Raw genomic sequence first — 19,309 nt, forward strand, 5'->3', positions numbered from 1 at the left:
CTTCTATTACACGTCTCCTTTAAAGACAAAGATAAACTGACAACTGAACAACAAATTATTTGTTATTCAGTATTCAGATGTGTATGTGCAAACCTTTATTTATACAAACACAATTCAGTTTAACTCTTTTAATAGAAATTAAGGTAACATTCATTTTAATATAGAAATCGAACAATATGAATATAAAGATACAAAATGATTGGCAAAACTATAAACTCTAATATATATTGTCAATAAAGATATCTTTAGGTTAAATTCGATGCTAGCTCTGTTTCTTCGAGTAATATATGAACTTAAAAAAAAACCCAAACAAACTTGGATAATCAATACACATGTACATTTGGGCTTTTTCAAAACAGTCTTATTAATAGGCCGACAGGTATGATGAACTATCTTCTTTTTTTACCTGAAAATATGGTTTGACTATTTGAAAACAAGTAATGCAGCATCGACTTGATATAGATGTACAGCAAGGAATTTCATTTATATAGGTAGAAACTTGATTTTGTCCCATTTATAAAAATAGTATTGGTTACAAATTGTAAACCATAAATTTGAACTAATCACTGCCTATCTAATATGCCAAACTATATTCTTCAATGGGAGACCAGATGCAATAATAGACCTCATTACTTGAAACTAAATAAGCATTATGAATACACACGGCATTATGCATAATATGAATTATGAATACACTAGGTATCAGGCACGCACAAGGCATTAGGCTATGCATACACGAGACGTTATGCATACACTAAACATTACGAATACAATAGGCATTATGCATATACTAGGCATTATGCATACACTAGGAATTATGCCAGCAAAATAATAAACGTAAAGGATATTTAAAATTAACAAACTAAACAAAATAACAAACGCCATATCCAATTAATGATCACAAAGAACACTTATTTGAGTGGATAACCCAAATCAAAAGGATAGCATGCCAGGCAAAGAAACATACGCCCACGGCAGCTAAATCGTCCGTGCGGTCGACAAGGGTTGTCGCATATTTATTGTTTTGTGGGTAATCGGGGGCATTTACAAGACAATTTCATACAGACCAGATTATAATTTTGTCATTTGAAGGTTCACAAGGTTCTACAAACTGAAACAAGGACCCTAACTGTGGAATTCTAATGATTTTCCTATAGAACTTAAACACTGTGCATCAACTGACAGTTTTATAAGGAATCTTAAAACCCATCTTTGTAGAAATGGTCTCTTTTAACAGTTGATCGCGTACTCCTTTTAACTAGTGTTTTTCTTTTAACTGACCATAATGTTACCAAAGAGCAGCTTCGGTTGGATTTTAGGACATTATTATTTATTATTATTATTAACTCTATAAGTAATTTACATAAATTGTCGAAATTCGACAGGCTTTTTCGTCTTACTAATTTGAACGATGCATATAAATTTCATACAGATCAGATGATAACTTCTGTCAGAGCGGGCCATAACTTTAGACGTAATTAACGGAAATGGCTGAAATTCAATAGCCTTCTTCGTTTCACTAATCTAAAGTGGTGGACACATTAGCCGAATCATTCGGTCGAATTAATCGGCGCCGAATTTTATTCGGCCAAATGGGTGGACACACTAGGCGAATACTTCACATGATTCACCAGTCGATTGCATCACCTTTCACGTCACATGATTAATCATGGCGGCGACCACGTCTTCAAACAATCACGTGACTTCTTGATATGAATGGATGATGAGTGGTGATTGGCTAATGAATTCTATGTTCGGGCGAATGCTTCGGCGAAGCGGACACACTAGACGAATATAATTCGGCCGAATATATCAAACTAGGCGAATTTCGACGCCGATTGATTCGGCTAGTATGTTCACCGCTTTAATGATGCAGATAAATTTCATACAGACCGGGTGATAACTTTTGTCGTTAGAGCGTTCACAAGGTTCAACAAAATGAAACCTGGACCATAACTCCAGAAGAAATTAACGGAAATCAAATAGGATTCCTCATCTCACTGATGTAAACAACATATATATCAAAACAATAAGATGATAAATGTAGTCTGTAGAGTGTTCCCAAGAAATTGTGGACGACGGTCGTACAGATGGGGGCGACGGCAATATAAGAACACATTTCCACAAGGGTGTATAAAAAGAATTATGCGATAATAAAGCTTTATTGACATAGGAAAAAAAACAACCCGAGATTGAATGAAGATCTAACAGTAGTCATCTGCAGTCAAGTTCTTTCTTTTAATAATAATATTGTATTATGTTTAATCTTTAGATTCGGAAAACTGTCTACATTTGACCTTTAAAGGTACATGTATCATTGCAATATCCTTAATAACATTAACTGTATTTCGCAGATTGTGTCCTATATAGTATTCCACTTTTATTAGCTTACCACTGAAACCATGTTTCAAGAACATGTAATATGTAGTGTAGTAGTTTAAATATTGTTGTACAAGAAAAGGTTCATACATGGACATTGTAATCAATAAATATGTCATAAAACAGTTTAGAAGTTTGATTTTTCAAACAGGCATTAAAGATACATTGGTTTTAATTGAACAAGTACCTTACTGTATACATCTACTTGCCTTATGTACACCCAAACGGTCATTCCGTTCCATCCCTCCCTCCATTACAACAAACATTAATAATTTCATGTAATTATAATCTAACCAAAAACAAACAGATGTACCTGAACATATATCCATTCAAGAACCCACCAGCTATTTGGCACTGTATGTCTTATACTCATTTACCATAAATACTTTACTACATACTTTGGGTTGCTTATATTTTTAGCTGATTACTATGTACATGTAGAAATTAACATGTATTCATAATCCAATAATAATCATTGATATCTTTGACAATTTGGCTGATATGATTAAAATTGGGACTAGATCAAATTCAGTCAACTGAAGCTATCAGCTACATGAATTAAGGTCAATTTGTAAATATATTGTACATTTCTTATACCAACATGTACATATGGACAACTTTAATTTAAGTAACTATTTTAAATCTTATCTACCTACACTAAATAATCTATAACAAATCTGGGAATAACTAATTTGGATTTGTCTATCATAAGCAGATTAACATTATGCAGTTTCATTTACAATGTACATTGTAACTGGATTATTTTAACTTTTTAAAATCTTACTACAGTACCTATATATTTCTGTGTATATACATGTACATGTATAATCTGGGAAGAAAAAAAACAGATGTTTTGTTATTCCCAGAGGTAATGAAGTCTTAATCTTGAATTGTCTCTGATAAGCAGGTCAACATTATGCAGTTTTGTTCTGTTGCTTGGGATAACTCTGGAGCTAGTTGCTGAATATGTTGAAAGAACTGCTGAGCATCTAGTGGCAGGCTTGCCAGTCCACTTCTATCAATTTCTGTAAAAACTTCAGTATTGTACCTTTGATGCAATGGTTCGTAAAGTACTCCTTAAATAAATAAATACATGTATATATATATAATTGTTATATATGTAGTAATTGGAATTATTTGTCTTTTTAGTACATCTGCTGTAATGAAATGATCTGTGTTGCAGTTGACTATCTTCAAATATTAGAAATGCAACAGAACTAATGGTAACTTCAAACAGCTTTGTACATCTACAGTCAAGTCTATAGAATGTTGTCAACATGCAGGCTACTGAGTGCTCCACGACAGATAACTGGTATACATTGAAACAATTAGTACAAGTAATTGTAAACCAAATTTTTGTGATATTTATATAACTAATTGGTGTACACCTGGCTACATTTACCTGAGCCTATTTTAAAACTACGGTATCAAGAGGCTGCACACTATTCACAACTTTTGCCAAAACAAATCAATAAAAATACAATGTACAGAAAACAGGGGCAAAATTTTATTGTATAACTGTTTCAGTGGGTCTCTCTGTGACCCATAATGTCAATGTCAGGATAGGTTAATATACACAATATCTTGACCACTAAAACTTCAATAAAGTCAATACTGGCTTTTTCAGTACTGGCAACTGGTACTGCAAATCTCACCAAACAAAACTGAACAATACATATACATGTACTGATGCTGCTATACAAAATTCTCATAATAATGTGTAAACCCTAGTATTTTTATCCTTTTGAGCTTATACAACAATAACATTCTCAAATATTCTGTAGATAACAAAATATTTGATAATCAAAATTTTGTAATTTTTGTTTTCACTTCTCTTTTATGCCAATATCATATACATTGATTTATACTGTACATTACATGTATATGTGAAGCTTTGTGTAAGATGTGTGACATGTCTATCAACACTAGCACCATATAAACATAAATTTAAAGTTTCATCAAAATAGGATCAAAATTGTGGCTTCTAAAGGGTTCACAACCTGGATATACCATATGTTTACACTATTTCACGAAATTATAACTCAACCGACATTACGTTGTAATGGTGATATATTTAAACATTTTTTTTTAATCGGATAAAAATTGTGACCTGTAGAGGGACCACAAGCTAAAAATGTAGAAAAAAAATCTTACTTTTCCTGCATGCAAGGTAACTTTTTACCACATAAAACACAAGTAAACTCAGCTCTTCAACACACTCAGTAGAATATTGATTTAAACCATTAAAATCTCCATCATCTGAGGGAGACTGGGGTGGTGTACAAATAGGACTTCTTGGAGGATAGGCACTAAAATAAGATTGTTTCAGTCTATGAAATGAAACTGGAAAATCAGTAGAAGATAATATAGTACCATCACAATAGTCTTCCATTACCCTCTGTGTGAGTTTTAACATCAATAAATCAGAAGATATAAAATGAAGTAGCATCTTCTTGCGTTTGATATCCGATAAATATATGTAAATCTTCTCTAATTCACCAGCCACACGTTTGGCAGCTTCCACACAACTTCGACTTATTTCTACACCAAGATTTAACAATCTGTTTAAATCTGGAAGGAGTTTATATGGAGAATCAAATTGTAACAATTGTTTCTCTCCTAATTCATTATTTGGCAAGGGAAATATATTCATCTGCAAGAATCCATCTCCTCTTATTTCCGTAGAATTGATACAAAACTCAATCCACTTCACAATTTCTTTTAAATTTCTGAAAGCAGCATCAACAGACAGAAGTTTAAACACCAAAGTTTTTAACAATTTATCACGGTTTTTCAAGCTGTTCTTGTACAAGTTCACTTCCAATCCAAAAACATACAAATGAAGTAATAAACCACCATGTAAATTTGTATAAGATGATGAATTCTTTCTGTATGTAACTCCAGCAATAACATCACTAAGCAAATCCCATTTAATGTTGATCAAATCTGGGTATGTCTGCCAAACAAAACGTAATAAATTGTATGATTTTACACAAATTTCATCACCATGGTTACCAAGCAAGCCCTTTTCAAGCAAAATGTCTTCCACTACTGAAATTGTTGGCTTTTTTTGCCTCACAAAGCTCTTTAGCATATTAAGACTGTAATCAAAGAATGTATCTCCTTCTTCCATAGCTGCATCTAAGTTATTTAAATGCATAGCACTAAATGAATCTATAATGTTATTATCAATTGATGAAGGTGGAAATGTTATTTTACAAAAACTTCCTACATGTTGGCTTCTCCTACTGGTTTGAGGAATTATGTTATCACAGGGTTTCGAACTAGGGGTCTTAACGGACACTTTTCTTAAAAAAGTCATAGTTTTAGCACCAATCTCAACAGACTCATCAAATGGAAAATTTTCAGTTACCATGTCTCTATTTACAATATCCAAATGACTTTCAACCCATTTCGATGTATTCTTTTCAATGTCATCTGTATTGACACCGTTCGACCGCAGGGATTCAAAAGAACTTTCGTATGTTTTATTGCTCAGATGTTGATACCTGAGATCCTTCTTGTAACAAGATTCTCTGGTGTATTGTACAAAATAATCCGGCGATGATATATTTCCATCCAAATAAGGAGGGACTGATGCCAAAGAAACTGATGCATCAGACTGATCACTTTCATTGGGTAATTTACCTTTACTGTTTAAGCAATCTAAAATATCCATAAAATGTCTACTGTCCGAATTTTGACTTCTAGTTGGGCTTGATCCATCTGTTGGGCAGTTTTCCTTACTTATCTTTTCTTTGAATGATACTGTTGATAAAAGTTTTGCCAACTTGTTTTTGTGTTCTGGTGTAAAAAGTAATCCGGATGTACATTCTTTTACAGATAAACCTTTATTTGTTGATAATTTGATTTTTTTCATAGGACTATCACTACTTGCATGAGATTCTTTAACCTTTTCCAAGCCCTTATTAGAACTTGCTTTCAACATTTTCAAATGATCTATATTTACACCATCAAGGTCAGGTAAATCATCAGAGAATTCCTCTTCAGAAAAAGAATCTTTCCTTAGTTCTGTACATGTTAAAGCAGTCATTTTATTTTCCAAACACTTACTTGTATTGGCCTTTTCGAATTTAATATGAGACCAACTTTTTCCAGAACAATTCAGTTTTGTTAACAATTTTCTTCTTGAAAGTCCAGACGATTTTAGTGATCGAATCTCATTTTTTAATGTTGGTTCTGAGGATATCTTACTTTTATGTGCTGAAAAGAGGTTACTGTAATTCTTACCCTGAGAAATATTACTCAAATGCTTTTTTTTAACTGGATCCAAATTTTCATTTTTTATATGAATCTTGTTCCTATATGGATGAAACTTTTGTGGTGAACTTATCTTTTTGGCTTTGTATTTTGTTTCAAAAGACTTAAATGCAGGGTTCTTCTTGATCATATAGTCTTTAACTTTGAAACTGGAGGATTCCGGTCTCATTGATTTGTCACAACTATTACGAAATTGTTTTGGAGATGTGGACTTTGGTTTAAAAGGTTTTCTTTTGTTTGTTGAAATAATACACTTCCCTGAATTTTTTGAAGTTTCAGAAGTCATTTTGATTTTAGTATCACAATCTACATGTAAATTACAATTAATACTTGTGTTTTGAACAGAATTTTGTAAACTGGTCACTATGCCATTCCTACTGGGTTCCTCATCAATTGTCTTTGGTAGGTAATGCGGCTGAAAAAGAAAAGAAAATAATTGTAAAGTTTTACAATATCCATTATAAAAATAAATCTGAACTCTAAGAATTTTGTCTAAAATATTTTGAAAGATTCCAGAGGCATCTCAGATATATTTTATGGGAACACACCTAGAAATTATGCAGTGTTGAATTTTCACTTTCAAACAAGGAAAATAACTATTTCTTCCCATTTCAGTGCCTGATCTCTATACTTCATCCTATTTATATTAAAGATGCATTATGCAAGATTTATATAAAGAGCTAGCTGTCTTGTTGTGATAGTTCAAAAAAAGATGATGAAATATGAATACATTGAAAATTTCAGTCTTGATCTCTTATATGTAGGACAATCTTGTGGATGTTCTCGAGCTTAAAGTTATCATTCTATTAAAGATACATTATGGGAGATTAGATAAAGAGCTGGTAGTTATCACTATAATAGTTCAAAACTAGATAATATAAAGGGAATTTGCTGAAAACTGATCTACCCTGAACCAAGTATTTAGCGATTGAATTTTGAGTCTAGCCTCTATCATCATTACTAAAGTCGGTTGATAAAAAACATAGTCTCTATTATCCATTTTTTTATTTAATCAGAAGCAGCAGACCGGGTTCTAATCCAGTAAATATCAAGGTCTGGATATGTTAATAATTTAGATAACATTTCAGGCCTAAAGAAAGACCTGCAATTGGCAGATTTAGCTCTTGCATAATGTATGTTTAACTTGTAATCATAGGCGTACAGGCTGGATGATTGTTAAGGAGGGCAGAACTTGAAATGCCCAAAAAAATTTGGGTTAGTCCCCACCCCAACCCTCTAAAAAGAAAATTGGTAAAATTCGAAGACCGCAAGCGCATTTTCCTGCTATTCTAGCCCGTGAATACAGCAACTTCAGCAACTAATAAGCCTAATCAACCAATCAATCGCTTACAGTTCACAGAAATGGGACCGTTGGGAAAAAATTTTGAACATTGCGGCAAATGGGTTTTTCTGCTATTCCAGCCGTTGAATACAGCAACTTCAATGTGGTCCAATATAGCCTACCTTAGGTGGCCGAAACAAATCCCAAACAAACTTTTGAAAATTCTAGCCTGTGCATTAAGCAACTACAAAGTTGTCCAATGGTTTTGTAACCGAAATCCCACTCAATGCTGACATGAATTGAAACCATTCAATCAGACTTTTACAGCTGCATTCCCAAATAATAATCGATGCCTGAAAATGGTGCACAAAGTAGAGTGACTCCAGACAAAATTCAGTACAAATTTGCGGGATTCAATTAAAAGAAAAGTAAAATTGGTGTTTTAATAGATTTAGGGCACTTTATTTTGCCAACTACATGAAATAATTTTTTGTTTTCACTTGACCCGTCTGTCCAAAAAGTCAGATTGCCCGAAAGTTAGGGGCAGCTGCACCCCCTCGCCCCTCTGACCCGTACACATATGGTTGTAATCCATACCTAGATTTTACGTTCATGAGATAAAAAAAAGCCTGTTTAAGCTGAGCTTATGTCACCCTTGTGATCTTTTTGCGACTTTGTGTGATTGGGGTTGATGCAACTACAATGTATGAGAAAATGTTAATCTTTGAACTCAGTCAAGACATTCTCCTAATGAACATCTACACCCAAGTTTAAACATTCTACCGCAATTAAAAGCTGATGAGTTGTTATGTTCCAAGTCTTGACCAATTAAATTGTTTATTGCTAAAGGCGGGAGAAAATAAGCCCATAAACATTACCACTACCTCAAAAGGGATGACTTTAGCCAAGCAATTGTGGACGACCGACGGACAGATACAGAAACTCTGAAGACATCATAACGATTAAGTTCGAATGGAAAATGTTGCTACAACAACAACTCTAACATCTATCAGAAATCACTGAAAATCTAAGGTTCCTTAATCTTTTAACCCACCAATGTTAAATAAATGCAGTTTCTAGAAAAATGAGTGATCATGCGAAATTTTAATTTATACCAGAGGCAAGTGTTTTATCTTACTGGTCTATACCAATAATTTGCTGAAGTGAAACAGAGTTTTACATCCAGTTATCACAATGTAGACTGATTGCATCAGACTGATTAAATCCAAGCCCTGCCATTGTTGTCAATATATTTAACCAACTGAAAACTATAGACCACGTGTAGAGTGTGAAACTGAATCATGGATCATGTGATTTGGTTGATGTGATAAATCAATCATTTTTCTGAGATAATAGATTTCAATAAAACAGTATTTCCTACCCTAGAAAATACACAAATACTAAAAGCTTACCTTGACAAAACCATTTTTAAAATACACGTATCTGATCAAATACTATAAGCTAGCTTATATACTAAATAACGTCAATGAGCTACATCTAATAACCTCTGGCCACATGAACACAATTCTTAGCAATAAACAAATGACAACAAACTAAACAGCCAATAGATTTCCCACACATCATTGCCTGCTAAAAATCAATATGATTTTTATCATCAAGTTATTGTGGATGTACATGTACATACTAAGGTGCTATGAATCATATTTTATTATAAAAAAAAACAAACAATACACCACACTTCTTTTTAACATGAATATGTAAATATTTGAAGCATGAATATGTAAATATTTGAAGCCATCAATTTAGTTGGTAAATGAACTGTGTTACATTTTCTACAAATTAAAATTGTTTGGTTCAAGTATCAAGGATTAGTTTACAGTATTGATTGAGACAGAAAGGGGAGTAATAAATCCTGATTTATGAAATTTATTACTGTATCATATTTTATTCTAAATTAAGAGCATTTGAAACAAATATAATAAAGTTTCAAATTTATGATTATTATTATCATCCAGACATATAGACATGTGAGTCTATACATATATGTAGATGAAAATTATCCATTAGCTTCCTGACTTCTATTGAACAAAAACTCCATACATGTAACTATAATCAATACTGTCAATCATAGAAATACTGGTAAGAAAAGATACATTTCACATACATGTACTTATCGCATGTTCCCATCTGCATACTACTCCTTGGAAAATGAAACAATCTATGAGTATACTATATCACAATTTTGTTATAAACAGCACTATCTTTACAGTTAATGCACATGCCTCAACAGGACTTTTTAGATATTATACAATCAAGCTGTATTGCCTTTAGAAAGTATTCACTTAACTGCATAATGATAGCAGTACATTCTAACCACTGTCTCAGGAAAAAGCCTTTCTTATTGTATAAAATTGTCGGCCATAATAGTCTAATCGAGTTGTATTTCCTGCCTTATGCAAACCAACATGTGCGTACACATATAATGAAACGACAAGGATGTAATTTCCCAATAGAAAATATCAAACAAGCTCAAAAATAATTCTAAACGATAGAAAAGAAACTATCGACATCTCCTTAAGTATGTATATTTTCAGACATTTTATTAATTTTTAAGGATTCAAATGTAAGGTATCAAATACTACAATTAATCCATAAATGATCTATGGCTATTGAACAGTCATTGTTAAACATGTAGGATTCATAATCATTAATTAAAGATACATTATGGGAGATTAGATAACGAGTTGGTAGTTCTCGCTATAATAGTTAAAAACTAGATAATGTAAAGGTAATTTGTTGAAAATTTCAGTCAAATTGATCCACTATGAACCGAGATATCAGCTTTGTAAATTTCCACCTAGCCTCGTTCATCATTACTAAAGTTAGTACGTTAAAAAGCATAGTCTTGATTATCCATTGTTTTGATTTAATTATCAATGAGCGTTTGCAGCATATAGGATTCTAATCCAGTCGATATCGAAGGCTAGTCTTGACATCAAGAGTTGATTATGGTCTGGATAAGTTAATTAATGTCTAATTAATAATTTAGATAAGATTTCAGGCCTAAAGAAAGACCTGCGATAGGCAGATTTAGCTCTTGCATAATGCATGTTTAAGTTACAATGCTGAATTGTTAATGATACATGTATAATATATCTTATAATCAAATGCTGTTAATACATAAAGCCATTTGACTATTATTAGATTACTATGCTATCGATGTTATATAAATCACTGTATGTTAAATGTTACTTGAAATTACTAGATTATTATGGATGTATTTTGTATTAGTTTTAGTTGTTAGATTATTATGGATGTATTATGCTTCACATCGAATTTGAAAAAAAAAAAATGTTAACAATATACGTCCATATGAAAATGTGGGTGTGTAAAAATTGTAGCCTTTATCGCATTCACAATTTACATGGTTTTCGGAAAAGTGTTACAGCTCCAAACGGAGAGGTCCCAGGATGCTCAGTATTAATAGGGTCCATCCCCTGAAGACCCCAATGCTCCATTCATCCCCGACTGTTGTGTAACAAACATATATTGGAACGGTATTTAAAATCTAATAAAAATTGTGACCCGAAGCGGGCCCACAAAGGCAAAAAATCGTGCTTGTGGCTTTGCTTCGTTACGAGTCAGCAGCTCGAAGGCCAGAAATCAAGGTGAAGCTCTTGGCTTAGCATTGATTATTTCTTGCATTTTTGCCCTCGAGCATAGGTTGGAGTGACTGTGTTTGAAGCAACAAATCTATTTCCGGCTCTAGTGATAGAGTCAGTAGAGAGGCTTTATCCATATTTTCTATTTCAGGTTGTTTTAAGTGTTTGAATTTTCTTTTATTTGATTGAATAGTGGTAGGATATAAATCATCTGAAAAGTCATCTTTGTTCGAATTAGTGGTAATCAAGCTTGTCACTTCTGATGCTTGTAAGGCGTGGGGCGAATTATTAGCGCATGCATGTTGTATCATAAGGTCTGTCATTGAGTCTTAAACTGGCGTGATTAGGAGTGGGGTGGCCTTCCAACCTCATGGGTTTTTTCCTGGTCCTCTGGTTTCCTCCCACTGCTAAAGACCCCTACGCGCAAGCGAATTATTGAAATACAATTGAACCATTAGTCCTGAAAGGACCTGGTTGTGTTGAGTGGACGTTAAACCCCATTTCTCTCTCTCTGATGCTTGTTTAGCAGCACCGGCCATATTTACATGTATCTGATCCCTTGATAAGGCTTTTGACAATCTAGTAGAAATACTGATCATGTAGATTTTTAAAGAAACCCTTCAGATATTAAAAAGAAAATATGTCAAAATATCGCATCTCTGTGTTTTATTCACTGAAGCGATATAAAAGTTACCAGTATAGTTTATGTCAAATTATCGTATATCAGAATTTCACCCTAATTATATTACTTATCAGTGTATTATCAGTAAACGATGCACATACATGTACATGTATTACATGTTATTATATAATGATAGTATGAACTTAAATCTATTTTATATTTAGTCAATTTGAACAAATTGTAACAAAATAACACCAAACCACTGATATACATTAATCAAAGTATTTGTTAATGTAATCCGAAATATATGCAAAATAGTAACTTGCTGTTTTAAGAAATTAACGTTTTCGTTCAGGATTAGTTATGGTTTACTTCATACAGCAATTAAAAGTGACTCCAAAGTTCATCTGTGTCGTCTGCTTTTGCAACATGGTACAGAGATATGATATTTTGTCAGAGATACAATGTTTTGGAGAAATTTGTCTTGGCGAATCAGATTCCGAGAAATTGTCACATGCTCTAAAATTCCATTTCTAATTGGTGTAGAGGTACAAATGTTTGATAGATGATGCAAAACTGGGATTTGATTCTGAACAAGCAAAAATGTAAATTTGGCAAAAAAATGAGATACAAGGTCTGGATAGCGCTGTGACAATATACAGTACAATTATCCTCAGTTTGACTCAAGTCAGTCAATGTATTGATCATATCAACATTATGGTTTCAATCATAAAAACCTGGTTTTATTGTTTAAAACTAGGTTTTATTGATTAAAGTTTGGTTTTATTGATTAAAACCTGAAAAGTTTATTTTTTAGAACTAAATTCATTATCAACAATAATGTATGCATTAAGCACTAAACAGCAGTGGTTAACTGATGGAAAGATTGGATGACAAATAGTAAGCTTGTACAAAGAATCAATGGGTTACATCATTTCCTTTGAATATTACAAGATTTTTATATTGTGAAGGATCACATTTGTTGACACGATACCATTCTTCCTCTTTCGATGCAAGTATTGTTTTATTGTTTCAAACTTCAGTAATTAAATTGAAAATAATAATGTTTCCAGTGACTGGGGAATTAGTGATTATTTTGCAAACACCCAAGCTTTCTATGCATGGACCAAAGATTACTTTGCAAGATGGCCATCTTGAATGACAGCTACATGTACATGTAGCAGCATAAGCTCAGGCTTTACACAAATGATGGTCCCTTCACTTGTCTTCATTTAACCAATCACCTAATAATCGCCCATAGTTTGTGAGGATGCCCACACGGCAATTAAAACTTTTTCCGAAATTTCACTACTAAAATTAGTCATCCTAAAAGTACTTAGAAATCAAACAAAATATGAAAAAAATATCAATAATTATAATTTATACAGACATGGATAATTCTATACATAGAGAAAAATAGTATCACTTATGTGGCGAGAAATGATTCCTTTTAGCCAACAAAGAAGAATCGAAGTGCAAAATAAATGGTAATGATTCCAAAATAGCCTCTGAACAGGGTTGACAGTAGAGCGGTATTCTCATATTGCAGCTTAATAATAGGGACAAACACAGCCCCGGATTTACCATGATGAGCAGGGGCGTGGTGAAACATGATTTTGCATGTGGAACAAGATCCCATCTGGGCCTCCAAAAACAATATTTATATGTGTGTGGGGGGGAGGGGGGTGGGGCGGGTAATATTGGGCTGTGTGGAACATGCTAGAGCCGATTTGTAGCATATCTGACCCACAGCATATGTTTAACACTGGTTAAGCATAATAATTATGTTGTTGAAAACCACATGATTTTTTGCCATTTCCGAAGGGGCACAAAAACTCAAGAGGTGCAAAAACTCAAAACAATAACGCAAAGCGTGTCACTGCATCCCTTTCACTTAGCCCCTGATGCTGGGAGCCCTGGGACCTTGAGCAGAACACATGTGTCCAGAACTTAGGCAGTATTATTCCACACATATGAATGTAACTACATATGTACATCAAACCTAATTTGAAGTCGGACAGTGATAAATAACAGGGAGACCTTGATACAGAGAGTCATATCCGTGAAGGCCATAACCAACCAGGGTCGATTTCTCTTGAATGTCGAAAACTAAGAATAAGAACCATATATGTAGGCCTACAATAATACAAGGTTCAATCCAGCTAACTGTCAATCTAAGCCAAATTCCCTGTAACACTCCATCTTTCAATCGTCTGTATGAATATTATGGCATCGACAGGTTCCCCTATAAGAGTTCAAAATGATCAATGGAGGAACACTAGCAGATGGAGTCCTTGATCCGACCATGCTCATTGCTCACAGCGCTTTTTGCACAAATGAGATTTTTTGTGGGGGACCCCCACATGTGGGGAGGGTGGTCTTCACGCCCTGTGGTTCATCCGATGCTGAACAAACAGCAACGGTGAGTGGACATGTAGTCAGATCAGACACTGTTCCTACCTAAAGGAACTATTCCTGACGGACAGGGGACGACAATATACATCCACATGAAAATATGGAAGAATAAAAATATAAGGTATGATACAATGCCCAGTACCAATCTACAGTAATGAAATGAAATGAAATGGGGTTTAACGTCCTACTGTTCTGCTCCTAACCTTGGCTAATGAATACGGGCATATGCCATACAGTGTGCTGAGGGAAATTTTGCCCGGGCAGCGGCACTACAGCCTACTCTTATATCGAATTCCAACTGCCAAGGGATCTTTTTACGTGCACGCCAATGTGTACACGGGACCTCGGTTTTTCCGTCCCATCCAAACGACTAGACAGCTGTCCTTGTCAGGCCCTCCGTCCTGCATCACCGACAAGGGGAAACCACGCCTAAAAATCTGGATGAACTTCTCAGCCAATGCAGGGATCGAACACCTGACCTCCAGGCTAGCGAGTCAGTGTCTTACCCACTTAGCCACGTGATCCCCCCATCTACAGTAAAAAGACCAACAAAATAAATCAGTTTTTATAATAAATCCTGCCTAGCTTCACTCAACAGCCAGCAATTAATAATCTCAGGCAAGTCACCTATCCCACTGCTAGTTCCACAGTCTAGCCTGTTTACTACACTGGATGCGGGTCAGTTCATCCCACAACCATTTCACCCCGGGCTGTTTCATCCCAACCTAATTTTTTATCGGGCTGTTTCATCCCGGGCTGTTTCATCCCCCTTGTTATTATAATAGCAGTCAATTAACTGAGTTGTACTTATTGTTAAATAAACTGTTAAACACTTACTTATTGTTAAATAAACAATAATGTATGGAATAAATAAGTTTTACTCGTCGATTTTTGTTGATTGCCGTTATGATTTTAGATTAGTTCACCAATGTTTTTGTAATAAAGTATACGGTATTGTTTGTTAGTTTATAATGTCTAACATCATTTATCTTCTTTATAAAAAGGTACAGTGCACTCTGTCACATCCGACCTCTGATTACTCAGGCACTCTGTTACATCCGACACCATTTCCATGTCCCGATTTATTCCCTTATTACTTCAGCCAAAAAATCTCTGGGTAATTCGACCTCTGTACGTTCCGGATTACGACACCAATCAGCCGCCCTGTCATGCGATTTCCATTGAATCGACACCATATAATCCGACTTTCAATCGGTGGGTGTGAAGCAAACACTTACCGATCAATTATCTGTGAGATTAAAACTGGATCGGTGTGAAGCCACAAAAGATTAACAAGCAATCACCAATCAATTATCTGTGAGATTAAAACTCGCTACTGTGGGTCTTTGTTGATTACTTTGATAATTTTAATCTCTTGTACGACAGTTGTGACAAATACTCAAGAATATCCATGAATTTTCCCCTGAATTCAGTCGTAAAAATAATCCTAGCGCCTGTTGGAAACATTCGTTGCACATGTCGATTGAACCTGAATAACCTATAAGTTTGGTCACCCTACGGATCTCTTTGAACCGTGTGACGACGACCTGGGGATGCTCGATTCACAATCACAGTCCGGAACGTCCCGAATTGACAGAATTGCAATCAAGTGACGTGGAATTCAGTCCTGTCACAGTTCTGTCAGTCCTGACGACGGGGGTGGTGTGAGTAGAATTGTGACGTAATTAAACATGACAAACAGGTTTCGGCTGCATGGTTGGATGAGATATTTATATATCCAGTTGACGCATGCGTTGTAGCCGATGTACCCATTTTCACTCGATTGTCGCTATTTTTGGGATTGAGAGAATTCAATTCCGGAACGTTCAATTGAGTACGCCCATTATCAATGAACACGTGATAGCAAAGACAAGAGTGCGATCAACTGAAGACGGCGAAGAAGATAAATTAACGACAGACTTGACCTATTCAAAATGCCTACGCATGTTAAATGAAATAGAAATTAATGTAATAAAATTTTGAATATACAGAAAGGTTTATCATTTTTAAAGGGAATAACATTCTGGTGATTCAAAGTTCTAATAATAATAATAATAATAATCTATTTATAAAGCGCTGAATATCCAACAAACTGGTTGCTCAAGAGCGCTTCTATGTTCGAAGCTACATGATAATAATACTTCCGGTTTTCGAAGTTACAATATTTCCGGTTTTGAGAAAACTGGATATTCCGGCACTATGCATAATCCGACATATTGTAATGATCCCGTACGATGTCGGATATGACAGAGTGCACTGTATTTTATAATTACATATTGACAGCTTAATCACTCGCCAAAATACATCATGAACTCTACGTATTACCAAATAATCAACTAAATTGCGCGGGAGCCCCTTTTAAATAAGACAAATTAGATTGATATTATTTCGAAAACATAATTAATTTTAAAACTGATCGTTGATTTAATTTCCGTACACGAAATGAAACTAAACAACTCCAAATATAAGAATTCCGAATAAGAATTCATTTAGAATACCAAAATGCGAATTGTAACACATTGTGGTCTAAACTATGTGCTAAATTATAAAATAAATCGTAAACCAATGGAACCCTTTGTAAGGTGGACACTGCATGCTTTCTTTTAATGATGGGTTATTTGAGGTGCCAAGTAGTCTGAACATCTAAAGATAACATGTGTCGAAATAGTGACTACGTGGAATTTTATTCTTTGATAGACTGTTCTATCACTGGCAATCCTGTTAGGCATGAAAATGACTATACAGTGTATTACAAGTTGAGTGTTTTGCTATGAGCATCACTTGTAAGCGATGTAATTTTAGTGAAATTGATGTCGAGAAGTGGTGTGGATTCGGAAAATAAACTAAAACATATGCAAAGGAAGAAGTTAGACACTATTCATGTTAAAATTGCATTGACAATTGTATAAATAAAATATTCGGAAAATAAGCTAAGGTGTATGCAAAAGAAGGAGTTGGACATTATTCATGATAAATTGCATTGACATATTGTTATTGGTATTAATGTATAAATAAAATATTAAAAATTCATGTAATAACGGTTTTTAAATTTGTGGGGTGAAAGGACCCGGATGAAACAGCTCGGGATGAACTGGTAGTGGGATGAGACGACCTGCTTCCACTACACTTACCTGGAGACTTAAAACCATTGCAAGTTCAATATCATTTTTCCATATTTCTTCTTCAGTGCCAACTGCAGTGTCAGTGTCGCTACCAATATTAGGATCTGCAGTGTCTGTGTTGCTACCGATATTACTATTATTATTAGGATCAGCAGTGTCAGTGCCACTACCGGTATTAGCATTATCATTATGAAGGGACCAGAGAGAATTCTCCGAATTTTCCTTTTTCTCCACCTTTCTGGTTTTAAAATCTGACCAACACATTCCTTCAGATTTATAAGTTTCGATTTGTTTAGACTTTCTTGGAAAAACGTATTTTGATTTGTCTTTAGCATCGAACTTGTGCTCATTTTTACCGCCATCCCCATGCCTTATTTTGCGTCTCAACTTTCTTCTTCGACGAATAAAAGTTTCTATACATGCGTCGTCTTCGCTACTTGTACCGGAAGCTAGAATAATTATTGTATCATCTTCTTCCATTGACGACAGGCTAAATGTTAAAAAATTTGAATTCCATAAACTTTGAGCTCAGCGTTCCATCAACCTAAAAATGCGTAATGCAATTTGGGAAATTCCCAAAACACTCGCGATTATCAAGACCCTTTTTGTCACTAACCGACTGCGTACAACTCGGTTGAGAACTACTTTTTTAAGTGAAGACTGCATGCGCAAACCATTATTCAAGGGAGGGTGGGCAGTGTGGTGCTATTTATTTTGGATTTATTAAAGCCATATTTTATACCCATTCATTATACACATGTCATACGATGACCTAAATGTCAAATTTACTGTCCGCACTGTTAAAACCTTATTCTTGAGTAAATTCTTACGCGTTTAATAATGTCTTGGTATTATGTGTAAACAAATCTAACATGACTGTTCTTCTTTCGGTCAGCGTTTTACCTTTTCGTTCGTTTAATAAATGTGCCACTAACATTTAGTATAGTACCAAGAATATATGACACAAGCAGTATACTGAATCAAAATTACCTTATATCTCTAATTCATAGATATTGCTTGAAATAGTGAACTCTTTCTTAAGTGCGGTTTCACTTAAAAAGAACCCGGTCAGCTGACCCAGTTTACGCGAACATCCAGTTTTCTGGGTCTCGCTGGAGCCGTTCCAACACAAAGTGTTTAAAAGTCCGACAATATTGGTGTAGCCATTGTCACATGATAAAACTAGTTAAACACGTTCACAATATAATTTTAACACAGAGATCATTGCTACCCGTTTCTTGTTTTGGCCCGTCCCAACTTAAAGAATTGCTGAAGACTGTCGCATTAGCAGGCGTAAAACATCAACTAGTCAGTCACCAAGTCTGCCTGCAAAAATAATAATAAAAAAAGAGACTTTAACGAGTTATTACTTACTTTCCATTTGCCGCTAGAGCCCATTGGATTAGACCCGCGATATACAACGTGTGAACTGGACCAAAAAAATCGGTAATGCTAAGTTCCCACTGCCGTGCGATTCATTACGATACCTAGGGTTGTCCCATATTGAGTCCACGATCTGGTATACGTGCAGATACGTTCGGATACGTTTCGATACGATCAACACGATTGCTACGACTGAACTCAA

The 19,309-nt window shown here is 34.6% G+C and overlaps 1 protein-coding gene across 2 annotated transcripts; it reads right to left on the bottom strand.

The window, feature by feature from the left end:
• Positions 1–1,029: 1,029 nt before the first annotated feature.
• LOC126816397 (uncharacterized) lies at positions 1,030–18,315 on the bottom strand. Of its 2 annotated transcripts, none has more exons than XM_050542875.2 (3): positions 17,734–18,315; positions 4,534–7,075; positions 1,030–3,455 (listed from the first exon to the last, which is right to left on the bottom strand). In XM_050542875.2, the coding sequence occupies exons 1-3, from the start codon at positions 18,202–18,204 to the stop codon at positions 3,259–3,261; spliced, it is 3,210 nt and encodes a 1,069-aa protein (XP_050398832.1). In that variant the 5' UTR covers positions 18,205–18,315; the 3' UTR covers positions 1,030–3,258. The 2 variants fall into 2 exon arrangements, with proteins under 2 accessions (XP_050398832.1, XP_050398833.1); XM_050542876.1 differs by lacking the exon at positions 17,734–18,315 and adding an exon at positions 10,068–10,169.
• Between the last annotated feature and the right edge of the window lie 994 nt (positions 18,316–19,309).

The sequence above is a fragment of the Patella vulgata genome, chromosome 3, assembly GCF_932274485.2.
Source record: "Patella vulgata chromosome 3, xgPatVulg1.2, whole genome shotgun sequence".
Classification (NCBI taxonomy): Eukaryota; Metazoa; Mollusca; class Gastropoda; family Patellidae; genus Patella; species Patella vulgata.

Bases quoted from the DNA above. Each gene is read 5' to 3' on its own strand.
- LOC126816397 (XM_050542875.2), bottom strand. From the start codon at position 18,204: ATGGAAGAAGATGATACAATAATTATTCTAGCTTCCGGTACAAGTAGC. The intron at 7,076-17,733 runs GTAAGTGTAGTG...TTTCTTTTTCAG, and splicing joins CAATGGTTTTAAGTCTCCAG to CCGCATTACCTACCAAAGAC. The intron at 3,456-4,533 runs GTAAGATTTTTT...TATTTATTTAAG, and splicing joins TTACCTTGCATGCAGGAAAA to GAGTACTTTACGAACCATTG.